Genomic DNA, 14,336 nt, shown 5'->3' on the forward strand with positions numbered 1-14,336 from the left:
GCAAGGACCCATGTGTGTGAATTTCAAGTGAGGATAGAAGTGGGCTTGGAGGTGACACCCCTCATAGTCAAACAGCCCACTGATGCCAAGTTTGTGAAGAATGATCAACTACGGCAAGATGTAGAGCACCTGATGAACCACATCCCAAACAAGAGTTGGGTTCAGCACCTTCAGGAGATGAAGGGAGAAAAAGGGAACAATCTGAATAAATGTAGGCATGTTGGTGTGATTGGTTGGGTCTCCTAAACATGGTTTACACAGTACAGCAATAGCAGTGATTTTGAATTTTGTTCTGTTCTCGAATCACTATCAATCCTGCTGGATTTTGGTTTCCACAAAAAAAAAAGACACAAGGGCGGCACAGTGGCGCAGTGGTTAGCACCGCAGCCTCACAGCTCCAGCGACCTGGGTTCAATTCTGGGTACTGCCTGTGTGGAGTTTGCAAGTTCTCCCTGTGTCTGCGTGGGTTTCCTCCGGGTGCTCCGGTTTCCGCCCACATGCCAAAGACTTGCAGGTTGATAGGTTAATTGGCTATTATAAATTGCCCCTAGTATAGGTAGGTGGTAGGGAAATATAGAGACAGGTGGGGATGTGGTAGAAATATGGAATTCGTGTAGGATTAGTCTAAATGGGTGGTTGATGGTCGGCAGACTCGGTGGGCCAAAGGGCCTGTTTCAGTGCTGTATCTCTAAACTAAACTAAAAAACTAAACTATGATGTAATTCCCAAAAGTTCCAGGGAAACTTCCAGCATCCCATGTAAAGACAGACAGAATTTGGCTAGTTCAGTCATTGCGACCCTGGCTGTAACACTCAACTCCAACTATAACCTTTACCAGATATGTAAAGTGCAAAGTAAAATTGACTGTTAAGGCTGAACCAGCAGCTGGCTTGAGGATTCATACATTAGGCTGGCAGCGCACATCTTACGATCAGATTGCAAAGGCTATAATTATGACGAGTACAAATCAGCTCGAATGGGACTTTGATACCTAATGAGGGATATGATTACCCATTTGTACAGTGTGCCTTTGCTTCTCATTGTTTCACACTTCAGGGATAAGTATAATTTAATTAATATAATGGAGTGTTTTTCTGTGGCCGTCACAGAGATAATGCTGTCCCATATTACATCTAGTGGAGTACTGCATTCAAATTCTGGGCACCGCACCTCGGGAACGATATATTGCCTTGGAAGGGGTGCAGCAACAATTCACCAGAATGATACTGGAGCAAAAAGGATTAATTTATGAGGACAAGCTGCATAGACTAGGCTTGTATTCCCGTGCGTATAGATGGTCTAATTGAAGTATTTCTGATGATTAAAGGAGTTGATAGAGTAGATAGACAGAAACTATTTCCTTTGGTGGGGGAAGTCCAGAACAAGGGGGCACAATCTTAAAATCAGAGCCAGGAAACAAAGGGTAGTAGTCGACAGACATTTTTGTGAATGGAAAGCTGTTTCCAGTGGTGTTCCATAGGGCTCTGTGTTGGGTTCCTTGCTGTTTGTGGTATATATTAATGATTTGGACTTAAATGTGAGAGGCATGATTGGGAAATTTGCTGATGACACAAAAATTGGCCATGTAGTTGATAGTGAAGAGGATAGCCGTAGACTCCGGAAAGATATCAATGGTTTGGTTGAGTGGGCAGCAAAGTGGAAAATGGAATTCAATCCAGAAAAGTGTGAGGTAATACATTTGGGGAGGGCAAATAAAGCAAGGGAATACAAAAGAAACGGGAGGATATTGAGAGGCATAGTAGGCCCTGAAAAGTTGGTCAAGGAACGCTTTATACCCAGCATGCTCTAAGGCAGCTAAAGATAAGTGCAGAACTTGGTGAAGTAAGCTAACAGACATGTCGAAGCTTGTGGTTAGGGATATGTGACCGTTAGACTAGACTGTTGAACAAGAACAGATAAAAGAGGTATAAATATAAGGGAGCGAATGGTGGTTATTGTAAACAAGTCTGGACTTCTGTCCAGGTGGCTAAATGGCTAATGCTTGCCAAAGATGAGATAATGCTTGAAGATTTGTGCAAAACAAGATCATGTGAGTCATGGGTTGAGCAAGGAGCTTTCAAAGAATATATAAGGGTTAACACTGGAGGATATTCTCAGCGAGAACCCGGGAACTACTCTCGATGGTAGGACCCTGAGTCTGGAGGCTCAGTGATCAACTGTGACAACAGACTGATCACCTCTGTGTTGATGGGTAGTATCTTGTACAAGAAGTGAGACGTGTACTTATTTGGTTTCTAAATAAAACCGTTGTAAGCATTTGTATGCTTTAAGTGATCTTAGTACCAATAAAGTGGTTATATGAGACTTTGGTTTTAGCGTATCTTTGTCTGTCACATCAGTTGATACTCTGCAAAGGAAAAGGGTCAACACCTTGGAGTGCATGTCCACAGGTCCCTGAAGGTGGCAGGACAGGTAGATAGAGTGGTGAAGGCGGCATATGGAATGCTTTCCTTTATTGGCCGAGGTATAGAATTCAAAAGCAGGGATGTAATGCTGGAACTGTATAAAACACTGGTTAGGCCGCAGTTGGAGCATTGCGTACAGTTCTGGTCACCACATTACAGAAAGGACATAATTGCTCTGGAGAGAGTACAGAGAAGATTTACAAGAGTGTTGCCAGGGCTCGAAAGTTACCAGCTATGAGGAAAGATTGGATAGACTAGGGTTGTTTTCCTTAGAACAGATGAGGCAGAGGGGTGACTTAATAGAGGTGTACAAAATTATGAGGGGCCTAGATAGAGTAGAGAGGAAAGACCTGTTTCCCCTAGCAGAGAGGTCAATTACCAGGGGCACAGATTTAAGGTGAGTGGCAGAAGGATTAGAGGGGACATGAGGAAAAACTTTTCACCCAGAGAGTGGTGGTGTCTGGAATTCACTGCCAGGAATGGTGGTGGAGGCAAAAGTCCTCAATTCTTTTAAAAGATACCTGGACACACACCTGAAGTCCTGTAACCGGCAAGGCTATGGATCAGGTGCTGGAAGGTGGGATTAGATTGGGTGGCTAGCTTTTTTCTTCGGCTGACACAGACACGACGGGCTGAATGGCCTCCTTCTGTGCCGTAATTTTTCTATGGTTCTATCATCCACATTTAGCTGCAGACAGATGTTTATATAACGGATCTAGATGAATTCTGTTCACTGTGATTGCAGATGGCAGGTCTGAGATTGTTTTCATGCAGAGTATTTTACTGATCGCCTCCCCTGCCTCCTTCCTGTTGGGGTTTGGTTTCACAGGCACTGAATCCCCAGAATCTCCCTCGAGTAATGTCAGCTGTTAAACTGAGGAAGAGTAGCATCGCGGCCTAAGCCCGATTATTCTTCTCACTCAATGACCAAAACACAAGCACTTGCCACAGGGAATCACTGGCTATTAATCAGGAGCAGAATCCTGCCTGATTTTCATCTTCCTAACCCAGGGCATGGTTGTGTTACTGGACTAGTATTACAAAGTATTTATGGCACAGAAACAGACCATTCAACCTAGCAGATTCACGCTAGTACTAATGCTCCTCCTACCCCTTTTCATCTAACCCCATTAATATACGCTTCTATTCCTTTCTCCCCCAAATGCTCATCAGGTTTTCCCTTAAGTTTATCTGTGCTAGTCACCTCAACTGCTCCATGGGGTACAGGGTTCTACATTTTAAACATGCTCTGGGGAAAGAAGTTTTTCCTGAATTCCCTATTGAATTATTAGTGACTATCTTATATTTATGGCCCCTAGTTCTGGTCTTGCCCGCAAATTGAGTTCTCTCTATGCCTGTTCTATCAAACCACGTTCATCATCTTCAAGGCCTCCATAAGGTCACCCTTCAGTCTTCTCTTTTCTGGAGGAAAAAAAAGAGCCTTTCCACAGAATATGGGAATGGGACTATTTGGATAGCTCGTTCAAAGAGTCAGCACAGGCAGGATAGGCCGAATGGCCTCCTTCAGTGCTGTATCATATGAAAATGAGAGTTCAAATCCCACCATGGTAGTTTGAGAATTTGACTTCAGTTGCAAAGGAACCTGGAAGTAAAACGCAGAATAATCAGTAAAAATGACAATGAAGCTGTCAGATTGTCTTAAATAACCCAACTGCTTCACTAGTGTCCTTTAGAGAAGGAAACCTACCGTCCTTCCCAGTCTGGCCCTATATGTGACTCCAGTCCAACGCCAACGTGGCTGACTCTTGTGTTCTGGTGATTTAGTGAACAAGTCAGTTGTATGAGGGCAATAAATGCAGTCCTACCAACTAAATACCCACTAAAGACCTGCTACCCGACCCGAACCCGACGACGTGTCGGATTCGGGTCGGGTCGTACTTCCGGGTCCGGCATTCGGACTCAGGTCGGACACACTCTGTCACAGGTAAGTGACTCCACAGTTAATTTAATTTTTGTACTAGAAAGGTGGTTTTATTACAGTTATTTTAAGCTTGTGCAGATCAGCAACAAAACGAAAAATGGAAGGTAGGTTAACTGATGGTCGGGTCGACTTGGGTTGGGCGCGGGAAAAAAATGGAAGGACTCAGGCCGGGTCGGGCTCGGGTAAGACGTGGTTCTGTCGGGCTCGGGTCGGGTTTTTTTTTTTTGCAGACCCGAGCAGGCCTTTAATACCCACATCCCACAATTAAGAAAAACCCGTATTACTCAGCTACCTGTAAGCTTAGGGAATTGAACAATCGGGGAGCTCCTATTTAAATTAACCATCAGTTAATAATCTCAGAATCTTGCAGCATAGAAAGAAGGTCATTCAGCCCATTGTGCCTGTGCCAGCTCTTTGAAAGAGCTATTCACTTAGTCCCACAGCCCCCCCAGAGCACTACAGGTTTTTCCTTTCCAAGTATTTATCCAATTCCCTTTTGAAAGTTACTACTGAACTTGCTTTCACTACCCTTTCAGGCAACATATTCCAGATTGTAACAACTCACTATGTTTTAAAAAAAAGTCTGATCTCTGTGGTTATTTTGCCAATTATCTTAAATCTGTGTCCTCTTTTACTAGTATTTCTACCAGTAGAAATAGGTTCTCACTACCTAGTCAATCAAAACCCCTCGTAATTAACTAATGGAGAGAGACATTTTTGAAACAAATACGAGATTTATAGGCAGCTCTCCACGAGGCTCAAAATTGTCCCTAGAACTGGATTAGATTATAAATGCGGGCTGATAAGGTTTATTAGCACAATAACTAAAATTCAAATCTACTATGTGCTTATGAACTTCTCAAATAAAACAACAAGCTGAAAACACACAGCAGGCCAGTTAGTCTCAAAAAGAGAAAGAACGATTCAAATTTCAATCCATTATCACAATACAATTCTCAATTTGTTTTTTTACCTTTACTAAATGGGCTATTCTGGATGGTGACTGGAACACAATCCATTCATCCACCGAGATGGTTTCCTGGTCCTGCTCCTTCTGTATCGAGATATCTCCTCCAAAGAACAGCAAGGAGTAAGGGGAGACCTCAGTGCAATCATATAGATAGATCTGTAAAACGATCAAAACACCAAGGTGCTAGTTAAGTACAAGCCAGCAACAGTATAGAGAAAGCCCGCCAACAGTCGTCTGTGTCTTAAATGCTGCAGAGGTGCCACAATTGGGAACCAGGTGGTCAGGTATATTCTAGTTCTAAGTGTGCAGTGTGATCTGACATGGATAGAAAGAAATCCAATGTCAATATACCTGCTGGGTCCCCAGACAGTCAAGTCATTCAAAAGCAATAATTAGCATCAAAAAAAATCTATAGGGGGTGAAACCCATTTAGGCAGAATGCCCCAGGGCAACACTGTCAGTTCTGAACGTCAGGCCCCTATGTGCTTACTTATTTTCTTTTTAAAACCTTTTTCCAATTATGAGGCGAAAAATCAATCTTGTGGGTGTGTAAGTGTGCAGCGCAAAATGGGCACTGGCTCCATTTTACACCTGCTCAATTTTTCTCTCTATTGAAGTCAACCAAGTAAAAAGAAAATTGGGCAGAGTGCAAAATGAGCAGTTGATTTCACTACTGTTCCATATTGCAGCCCAAGACCCATTCCACTCCCATAAACGTGGCGCAGTGGTTAGCACTGCAGCCTCACAGCTCCAGTGACCTGGGTTCAATTCTGGGTACTGCCTGTGTGGAGTTTGCAAGTTCTCCGTGACCGCGTGGGTTTTCGCCGGGTGCTCCGGTTTCCTCCCACCTCCAAAGACTTGCAGCTTGATAGGTAAATTGGCCATTATAAATTGCCCCTAGTGTAGGTAGGTGGTAGGAGAATGGTGGGGGAAGTGGTAGGGAATATGGGATTAGTGTAGGATTAGCATAAATGGGTGGTTGATGGTTGGCACAGACTCGGTGGGCCGAAGGGCCTGTTATAGTGCTGTATCTCTAAATAAATAAACATTTCAACTCTCAAAGCTGACCCACTGTTGCACTTGCAACATTTTTTTCATGTTATTCAGAAAACCTTAGGAGTGAGTTGTACGTCAAACACAAGTTAGTAATGTTTCCTGATTAAGCTCATTTATGCTCACGGTTTTGTTTACAAATTTGTGATGGGGAAGGAGGGATGGTGATGAGTGTCCCAAAAGGACAGACTCCAGACTCGCAGCTTTCTCTCAACTTGCCCAAACTAAGCGTGGTTAGGCTTGAACGGTCACACTGTACTTCGGGAACACTCAAAAGCTGCCCTCCAAAGACCTGGAAACATGCCTTCCACCCTCGGAAAGAACGACTTGCATTTATACAGCACTTTTCACCACCTCAGGACATCCCACAGCACTTCACTGCTATAGAGGTACTTCTGAAGTGTAGCAGTCACTGTTGTAATGAAAGGAAATGCAGCAGCCAATCTGCACACATCAAGCTCCCACAAAAAGCAATGCGATAATGCTTTGGTGATATTGGATAAATATTGTCCAGGACAATACTTGGCATCAGGTGGCAGGACTATATCTCCAACACAGAAGTCCTTGAAGCGGCCAACACCCCCAGCTTATACACACTACTGAGTCAGCGGCGCCTGAGATGGCTTGGCCATGTGAGCCGCATGGAAGATGGCAGGATCCCCAAAGACACATTGTACAGCGAGCTCGCCACTGGTATCAGACCCACCGGCCGTCCATGTCTCCGCTATAAAGACGTCTGCAAACGCGACATGAAATCGTGTGACATTGATCACAAGTCGTGGGAGTCAGTTGCCAGCATTCGCCAGAGCTGGCGGGCAGCCATAAAGACAGGGCTAAATTGTGGCGAGTCGAAGAGACTTAGTAGTTGGCAGGAAAAAAGACAGAAGCGCAAGGGAAGAGCCAACTGTGCAACAGCCCCGACAAACAAATTTCTCTGCAGCACCTGTGGAAGAGCCTGTCACTCCAGAATTGGCCTTTATAGCCACACCAGGCGCTGCTTCACAAACCACTGACCACTTCCAGGTGCGTATCCATTGTCTCTCGAGATAAGGAGGCCCAAAAGAAAAAAGAAAAAGAATTGTCCAGGACATCAGTGAGAACTCCCTTGTTATTCTTAAAAAGATCCCATGACACTCTTTTGATGTCCACCTAAGAGGAAGATGGGCCCCAGTTTAACGTCTCACCAGAAAGGCAGCACACCTCTGATGGTGCAACACTCTCTCAGCACTGCAGTAGATTTTGTGCTCAAGTCTCTGCACTCAGACTTGAACTCACATTCTTCTGACTTAGAGAGCAGAACACTACTATCAAGCTGGTACACTGGAAGGCCGAGAAGCACACGGCTCATACTGTTACAGCTGACGCAAGAGTCCTCAGAATCTCCTTGAGAAGGGCCGAGGGCCATGAGAGATGGAGATGAATGATCCACAACATTCCATGGGACCCTGCTATAATGACACTTCCTAAAGAAAGCCAATGGTTGGAATTTTTGCAGACATGAAACTTCCAAATGCAGTTTACATTAAACTGAAATAAAAGCAAAATACTGCGGATGCTGGAAATCTGAAATAAAAACAAGAAATGCTGGAACCACTCAGCAGGTCTGGCAGCATCTGTGGAAAGAGAAGCAGAGTTAACGTTTTGGGTCATTGCAACAATGGATATTTCACAAAGCCTTCAATCATAGGCGTGCTATCACAATCCAGTGTCAGGAGGGAGTGCCCGGTGAAACAAATGGATGGAAAATTCATAGGTTCAGGTTCCATGAAGGGCTGCTTCCCAGCAGGAGTGACAAATTGTGGATTCGCTCTTATACGCATAGAACTGTACCGTAACAGTTCTAAAGTGATTCAGGGGAGTAGAGAGGAAGAGAGAAAGAAGCAGGAGAGTTTTATAGGAATACTCACGCTGGTTGTCCGCATCTTCAAATGGTAGATCAGCCAATTGTGCTGAAATTCACCCTCTTCGGCATTAACAGATTTTGGGTGAATGTTGACCCTTCCGTCTGACTTGGTGAAGACTTTAACCCTGAAAGTACACAGCAGAGGGCCATGAAACACCAGCAAGTTCCCCTCCAAGCCACACACCACCCTGCTTTGGAACTATATTGCCATTCCTTCACGGTCGCTGGGTCAAAATCCTGGAACGCCCTTCCGAACAGTGCTGTGGGTATACCTGCACCCCAAGGACTGCAGCGGTTCAAGAAGGCAGCTCACCACCACCTTCTCGAGGGCAATTAGGGATGAGCAATAAATGCTGGCCTAGCCAGCGACGCTCAAATCCCACGAACGACGAAAGAAAAAGATGCTGGGCGTCTAGTTCAAGTTCTGACAGGAGTACTGGCATATGGATCACTGACAATGGGGCTGAATTTCCTCTGGGGTGGGTGTCACCTGATTGTCAGCCATAGCTTTGGGGGAAGAATTGCAAATGCTCAGGAAGCGTGCCGTTTTCTCAGGGATAGTGCGCCTCTTCCTCCTGAAGTAACAGTGGAGAGCAAGAGGGTCCCCGCAGAAATTCACCGCCAAATCTCTCACATTTTTCTACCTCCTTTTCTAAAGCACTTTCTAAATGTTCAAAATGAAAAGGTATTTAATTGCCTGGCAATGAGTAGTCTCAAAGTGCGGAGGAGGAACCAGGTAACATCCCACCCAATAGAACGCCATTGCAGAGTAAATGGTCTGGTCAGGTGAGGAAAGGGCACCACCCAGGGTGACACTAAGCCTTGCAGGACAGGAGTCCCAGGTTCAATTCCCCACCTCTGTTGAGTGATTTGATCTGAGAATAAGAGTTGCTCTCTAATAACTGACCTGGACTAGGGAGAGGGGAAGAACAATAAGCAGGGTTCTTGGCTGATATTGACTAACCTCTTCTGGACCGTGACAGTGAGCACTGAGCACAAGTATGTTACTGCATGTGAGTGTCTGATTGCGTGAGTGTGCACACTCACGCATGTGAGAATATGTGCGCATGTTTGTGAAAATGGACGTCAGGGAGACAAGACTGGGTTTTAATACCTCCTTTCTCATCATAGTCAAATGGATTGCCAACAATCAGTGTGTGACTGGCCACTAGTGCAAGTTACCCCAAGGGTGATCAGTGCCTTTAACCCCAGTAGAAATCTTATGAGCAGCCATCATGGGGAGATAGGAAATTTGGCAAAAAGGGAAGCACTCTCCTTAAACATGAAAATAGGACTGAGGGGATCACAGCCTGCTTCACTTTCCATCTTGTTCAGTGATCATTCCACAGATAAAGTAAGTGGGACAAGTACATACCATTGCCCGATACTCCATCTAGTGCAGCATCTAAGAACTGAAGGAACTCAGACAACAGAGGAAACTGACCAACCTGCACCCCTGTCAGCTCGAATTGTATTTATTGCACTTTCGTGTCCTTTCACATTTTATTTCAAAAAACCTAAACATTATAAACAGATTACATGAACACTGGCAAATATCTGACAATTAACTGCACACGTTGAACAATTATTTAAATTTCTAATCGCCAAAATGCAAAACAGCAAACTCATATTGGCTTTCATACAAATATGACACAGCATCAGAGGATAGGTTAACAGCCTAATTGCATGTATTTAACATGCTTTATGTCTGAGTTGGGCAGTGCAGCCGGACAGTAGCAATCCCATCCCTGCTTGGGTAGGGAGGAGGGTTTCCGTATGTACGTCTCAATAATACAGCAGACTTGATGGGGCAAACAAATCAGATGCAGCAAGTGTCAACTGGCTGTTAGGTGCCGGCTCAATGAGTAGCACTCTCACCTCTGGGTCAGAGGTTGTACTGGGGCTCACATCAGGACTTCAGCCTGTAGCCTAGACTGACAATTCAGCCCAGTGCTAAGAGGAGTGTTACATAGTTCGAGATGCTATCCTTCAGAAGAGATATTAAACCAAGGTCCTACCCTTTTTTCAGGTGAACTTCAAAGCTGCAATGGAAGAAGACGGGGTCGGAAATCGGAAAGAATGAAGTCAAATGGGCCAACTCGCCTGCTTCATAGACACATCCCATAATTGAAGTCGCAAGTCCTTTGTTGACCAGAGATGTTTCAGCAGGGTTTCAGAAGGTTGCCCAGTGGCATTCTTATATAGAATTTATCATACAGAAATAAGCCTATCAGCCCAAAAGGTCAATGTCTGTATTTATGCTCCACACAAGGCTCCTCCCACCCTATTTCATCTCACCCTAACAGCATATCCTTCTATTCCTTTGTCCCTCATGTACTTATCTAGCTTCCTGATAAAGATTTCTAATTTACTATGTATGGTAGCGAGTTCCACATCATAACCACTCCCGCGGTAAAGTTGTGTTTTGCCTAAATTCTCCATTGGATTTGTTAGTGTCTATCTTATATTTATAACACAGGTTCATACTGTACATGAAAAAAGTAATTTTCTCACATTTTTCTCTTCTTGCTGAAACTTGGTCGGATTTTTGCCACTTTCGGATACAAGCCCGCACAAACCACAGCTTTAATTAGTTTCTCATTGTCTGTCAGAACAGAAGAGATATTATTTCCAAAGACTAACCAGGCAACCAAAAAAAAAAGCAGAAACATTTTCATCCTGCTGAGATTTTAATGGATTTTGCTTCCGTTAATTACCTGAATTTATATTTGCCTTAGGATCTCTGGGATTCTTGCTGCTGACAAAGCCAGCCACCAGAAGGTGCTCAGCAAACTGTCCTTTCATGTTATGAAGCATCTGTAGTGACGCAATAGCAAAAGGTTATTTCAGAACATTTCTCCAGCACATTTCTGACCTTTGTTAACTGCCGTAAGAGGACTCCACTCATATGATGGGAACTGGAGCATGATCGAGCGCCCTCAATCTTCATGTACAGTACAGCAATAGCCTGGGCATGGAAGTGACAAGTGCAAAACAAATAACAAGACATCAGCAAGCTGCACAACAAAGCGACGTCTCACAGGAATATTAAGAGGAGGCCATTTGGCCCCTCACATCTGCTTTGCCATTCAATTAGATCGTGGCTAATCTGTACCATAACTCCACTTTCTTGCCTTTGCTCCACATTCCTTGATACTCTTACCTATCAAAAACATCTATTAATCTCAGTCTCAGGGCTTTGTTTTACAAAAATTGAGGGGGATGCTCAAGGACCTGCTCTCTGAAAATTGCTTCCTGAATCTCTCCACCTTTCCAGCTCCCTCGGCTCCTGTAAATACCATTTTAAACCCAATCGCTCCTTCTAACCAGTCGCACTCTGACCTAACATCTGTTTTTCATGTCCCTTTCAGGATCACAGAATCATGCAGTACAGAAGGAGGCCATTCAGCCCATTGTGCCTGTGCCTATTCGTTGAAAGAGCGATCCAATTTAGTCCCACTCCCTTGCTCTTTCCCCAGAGCCCTGCAAATTTTTACTTTCAAGTATTTATCCAATTCCCTTTTGAAAGTTACTCTTGAATCTGCTTTCACCACGCTTTCTGGCAGTGCATTCCAGGTTATAAAAAAAATATCTCATCGCTCCTTAAATCAGTGCCGACTGTTTACCAACCAAACCGCAGTTGGAACAGTTACTCCCATTCTACTCTAACCAAACCCCTCATAATTTTGAACGTTCGTAATAAATTTTCCGTTAACCTTCACTGCTCTAAGAAGAAAAATCCCAGTTTGTTAGAGGTTCATTACCTGCAGGTTGTTTGGAGAAAGGAAGTACTCCCAGCAGTAGTCTCTCTCTGACCTGAAACCTCTTCTTTTTGCTTCCTCCCAGCCCTGAAAATAGAAGCATTCATCAAACTGACGGCACACACTAAAAGGTTGTCACAGTGGGTATTGGCTCTGGTGAATCACATTTGAGATTAAAGAATCTGCCAGAGATTGTTTAAGGGTAAATACTTGAAAAAGCATTGCTCACCCTGTTAAAAGAAAAGGAAGGTCCAACATATTGGATGCATGGACAGACAGATAGAAGACCATCTAAGGCAAGGCAAGCATGATGACAGAAGTCAGAATCCAAAGATAGAGAAGAACAAGATGAAGAAGAGCACCAATGAGTCTGACAATTGCAGACAATGGAGGAGGCGGTGGCATTGTGGTTATGTCACAGGAATAGTAACCCAGAGCCCATGCTGATGCTCTGGGGACATGGGTTCGAATCCCACCACGGCAGATGGTGAAATTTGAATTCAATTAATAAATCTGGAATTAAAAGTTAGTCTAATGGTAACCATGAAACCATTTTTTGTAAAAATAAAAACCCATCTGGTTCACTAATATCCTTTAGGGAAGGAAATCTGCCATCCTTTCCTGGTCTGGCCTACAAGTAATTCCAGACCCACAGCAAAGCAGTTGACTCGAATGGCTTAGCAAGCCACTCAGTTCAAGGGCAATTAAGGATGGGCAATAAATGCTGGCCCAGTCAGCAACACCCAAATCCCACAAACAAAGAAAATAAAATAGCAGCAGTGCATTATAGGCATTAAAGATGCAGGATAAAGCCCAAGGCCATTCAGCCAAGACATGAGGGTGACACCCATAGTATGTCACTGATTGTGCACAACACTTGTTGGCACCATTTAAGATAGCGGCTCGGAGTCATTTTGGAACTTGGACTGTGACGCCAATCTCAAAAAATATTTGGCATATGTTATAAAATCCTGTGAAACCCAAAATTGAAGTTACAAAACTCTCCATGAAGCAAACCACTGACCTCTCCACTGCCCTCAGCTCAATCTTTGCGTAATGAGATCTTGGAACTGAAGGAAAAGTGATACACATCTAGTTGTACAGATAATTCTACTAACTGCTGATTTTTATTTCCCAATTCTCTCTCCTCCTGAAGATGGTATTTCATAACTGGGATTAAGGAGCACAAATCAGTCATCCGCCAGCACCTTGGATGATCGCTTTTGCTACACACACGAGTGAACATCGATAGACTATTCAACCAACGCAGGCATCACGGACAAGCCTGATCTTGTGGTGTCAAGTGCAGACATGAGCAAATTTTCCAACAGAGGTTAATCAACAGTGGTCAAGGAATGTCACCAGCTTCCCATTTTCACAGAAAAATGAGATGGAATCATGGAATGCAATCCCCAAAACACAGGGGGGAAAAGTTCCATGGAATACCAAACCGAACTAAATTTACTGAGCAAACTAACAGGCCTTGGTAATCAGGAGCGGGGAGTTTGGCTGACTTTGGGCCTCAGCACCCGAGCTGAGGGAAAAGAAAAAAAAAAAACTTGAGATTCTCCATGCTTTGTTTGATCAGAATCAGAGGAGAATCTGCGAATCTGGTTACAAACCTCACCACAAGAGGTAAAAGATCACACGCAAACCTCTTCCCCCAGAGCAAAACCATTTCCAATAAGAAGATAGAGCAGGAGTTTTGCTGTCCCCCTACGTTGCATTTTTCCAAAATTTAGGAATATGTTACCCTGTATTACTGTACCAATTATGTCCTAAGCTTCACATGTTGGCCTTGGCTCAGTGGGTTGCACTCTTACCACGAATCAGGAAGTCGTGCGTTCAAGTCGCACTTCAGATACGCAAGCACAAAACCAAAACTGACCCTTCCAGTGCACTATTAAGAAAGTGCTGCACTGTTGGAGGTGCAGCCTTTCGGATGCAACATTAAGCTGAGGTCCCATTGGCATCTCAGGTGAATGTAAAAGATCCCGTGGCACTATTTCAAAGAAGAGCAGGGGAGTTCACCGCAGTGTCCTAGCCACTATTTATCACTCAACCAACATCACTAAAAAAAAATAGATGATCTGGTCATCGTCACATTACTGTTCATGGGACCTTACTGTGCTCAAATTGGTGACCACATTTCCTACATTTCTACAGTGACTGCATCTCAGAAGTACTTCATTGGCTGTAAAGAGCTTTGGGATGCCCTGAGGTCATGAAAGGCCCTATATAAATGGGAGTCTCTTTCTTTCTTACACTTTATAGAAAAACA

General features: G+C 44.0%; 1 protein-coding gene across 2 annotated transcripts in view; it reads right to left on the bottom strand.

Moving 5' to 3' along the window:
• dhx36 (DEAH (Asp-Glu-Ala-His) box polypeptide 36) overlaps positions 1 to 14,336 on the bottom strand; it is a 100,224-nt gene that overhangs the window by 4,197 nt on the left and 81,691 nt on the right. For both annotated transcript variants that reach the window (XR_010975999.1, XM_068042732.1), the window contains exons 20-24: positions 12,059 to 12,142; positions 11,012 to 11,111; positions 10,809 to 10,899; positions 8,299 to 8,419; positions 5,342 to 5,494 (exon numbers count right to left, since the gene is read on the bottom strand). Coding sequence is in view for 1 of the 2 variants with exons in the window: in XM_068042732.1 (XP_067898833.1) it covers positions 5,342 to 5,494; positions 8,299 to 8,419; positions 10,809 to 10,899; positions 11,012 to 11,111; positions 12,059 to 12,142 (549 nt within the window). In the remaining variant the exon portion in view is untranslated. The remainder of the gene's footprint in view (positions 1 to 5,341; positions 5,495 to 8,298; positions 8,420 to 10,808; positions 10,900 to 11,011; positions 11,112 to 12,058; positions 12,143 to 14,336) is intronic.

The sequence above is a fragment of the Heterodontus francisci genome, chromosome 11 (genome assembly GCF_036365525.1).
Source record: "Heterodontus francisci isolate sHetFra1 chromosome 11, sHetFra1.hap1, whole genome shotgun sequence".
Taxonomy (NCBI): Eukaryota; Metazoa; Chordata; class Chondrichthyes; order Heterodontiformes; family Heterodontidae; genus Heterodontus; species Heterodontus francisci.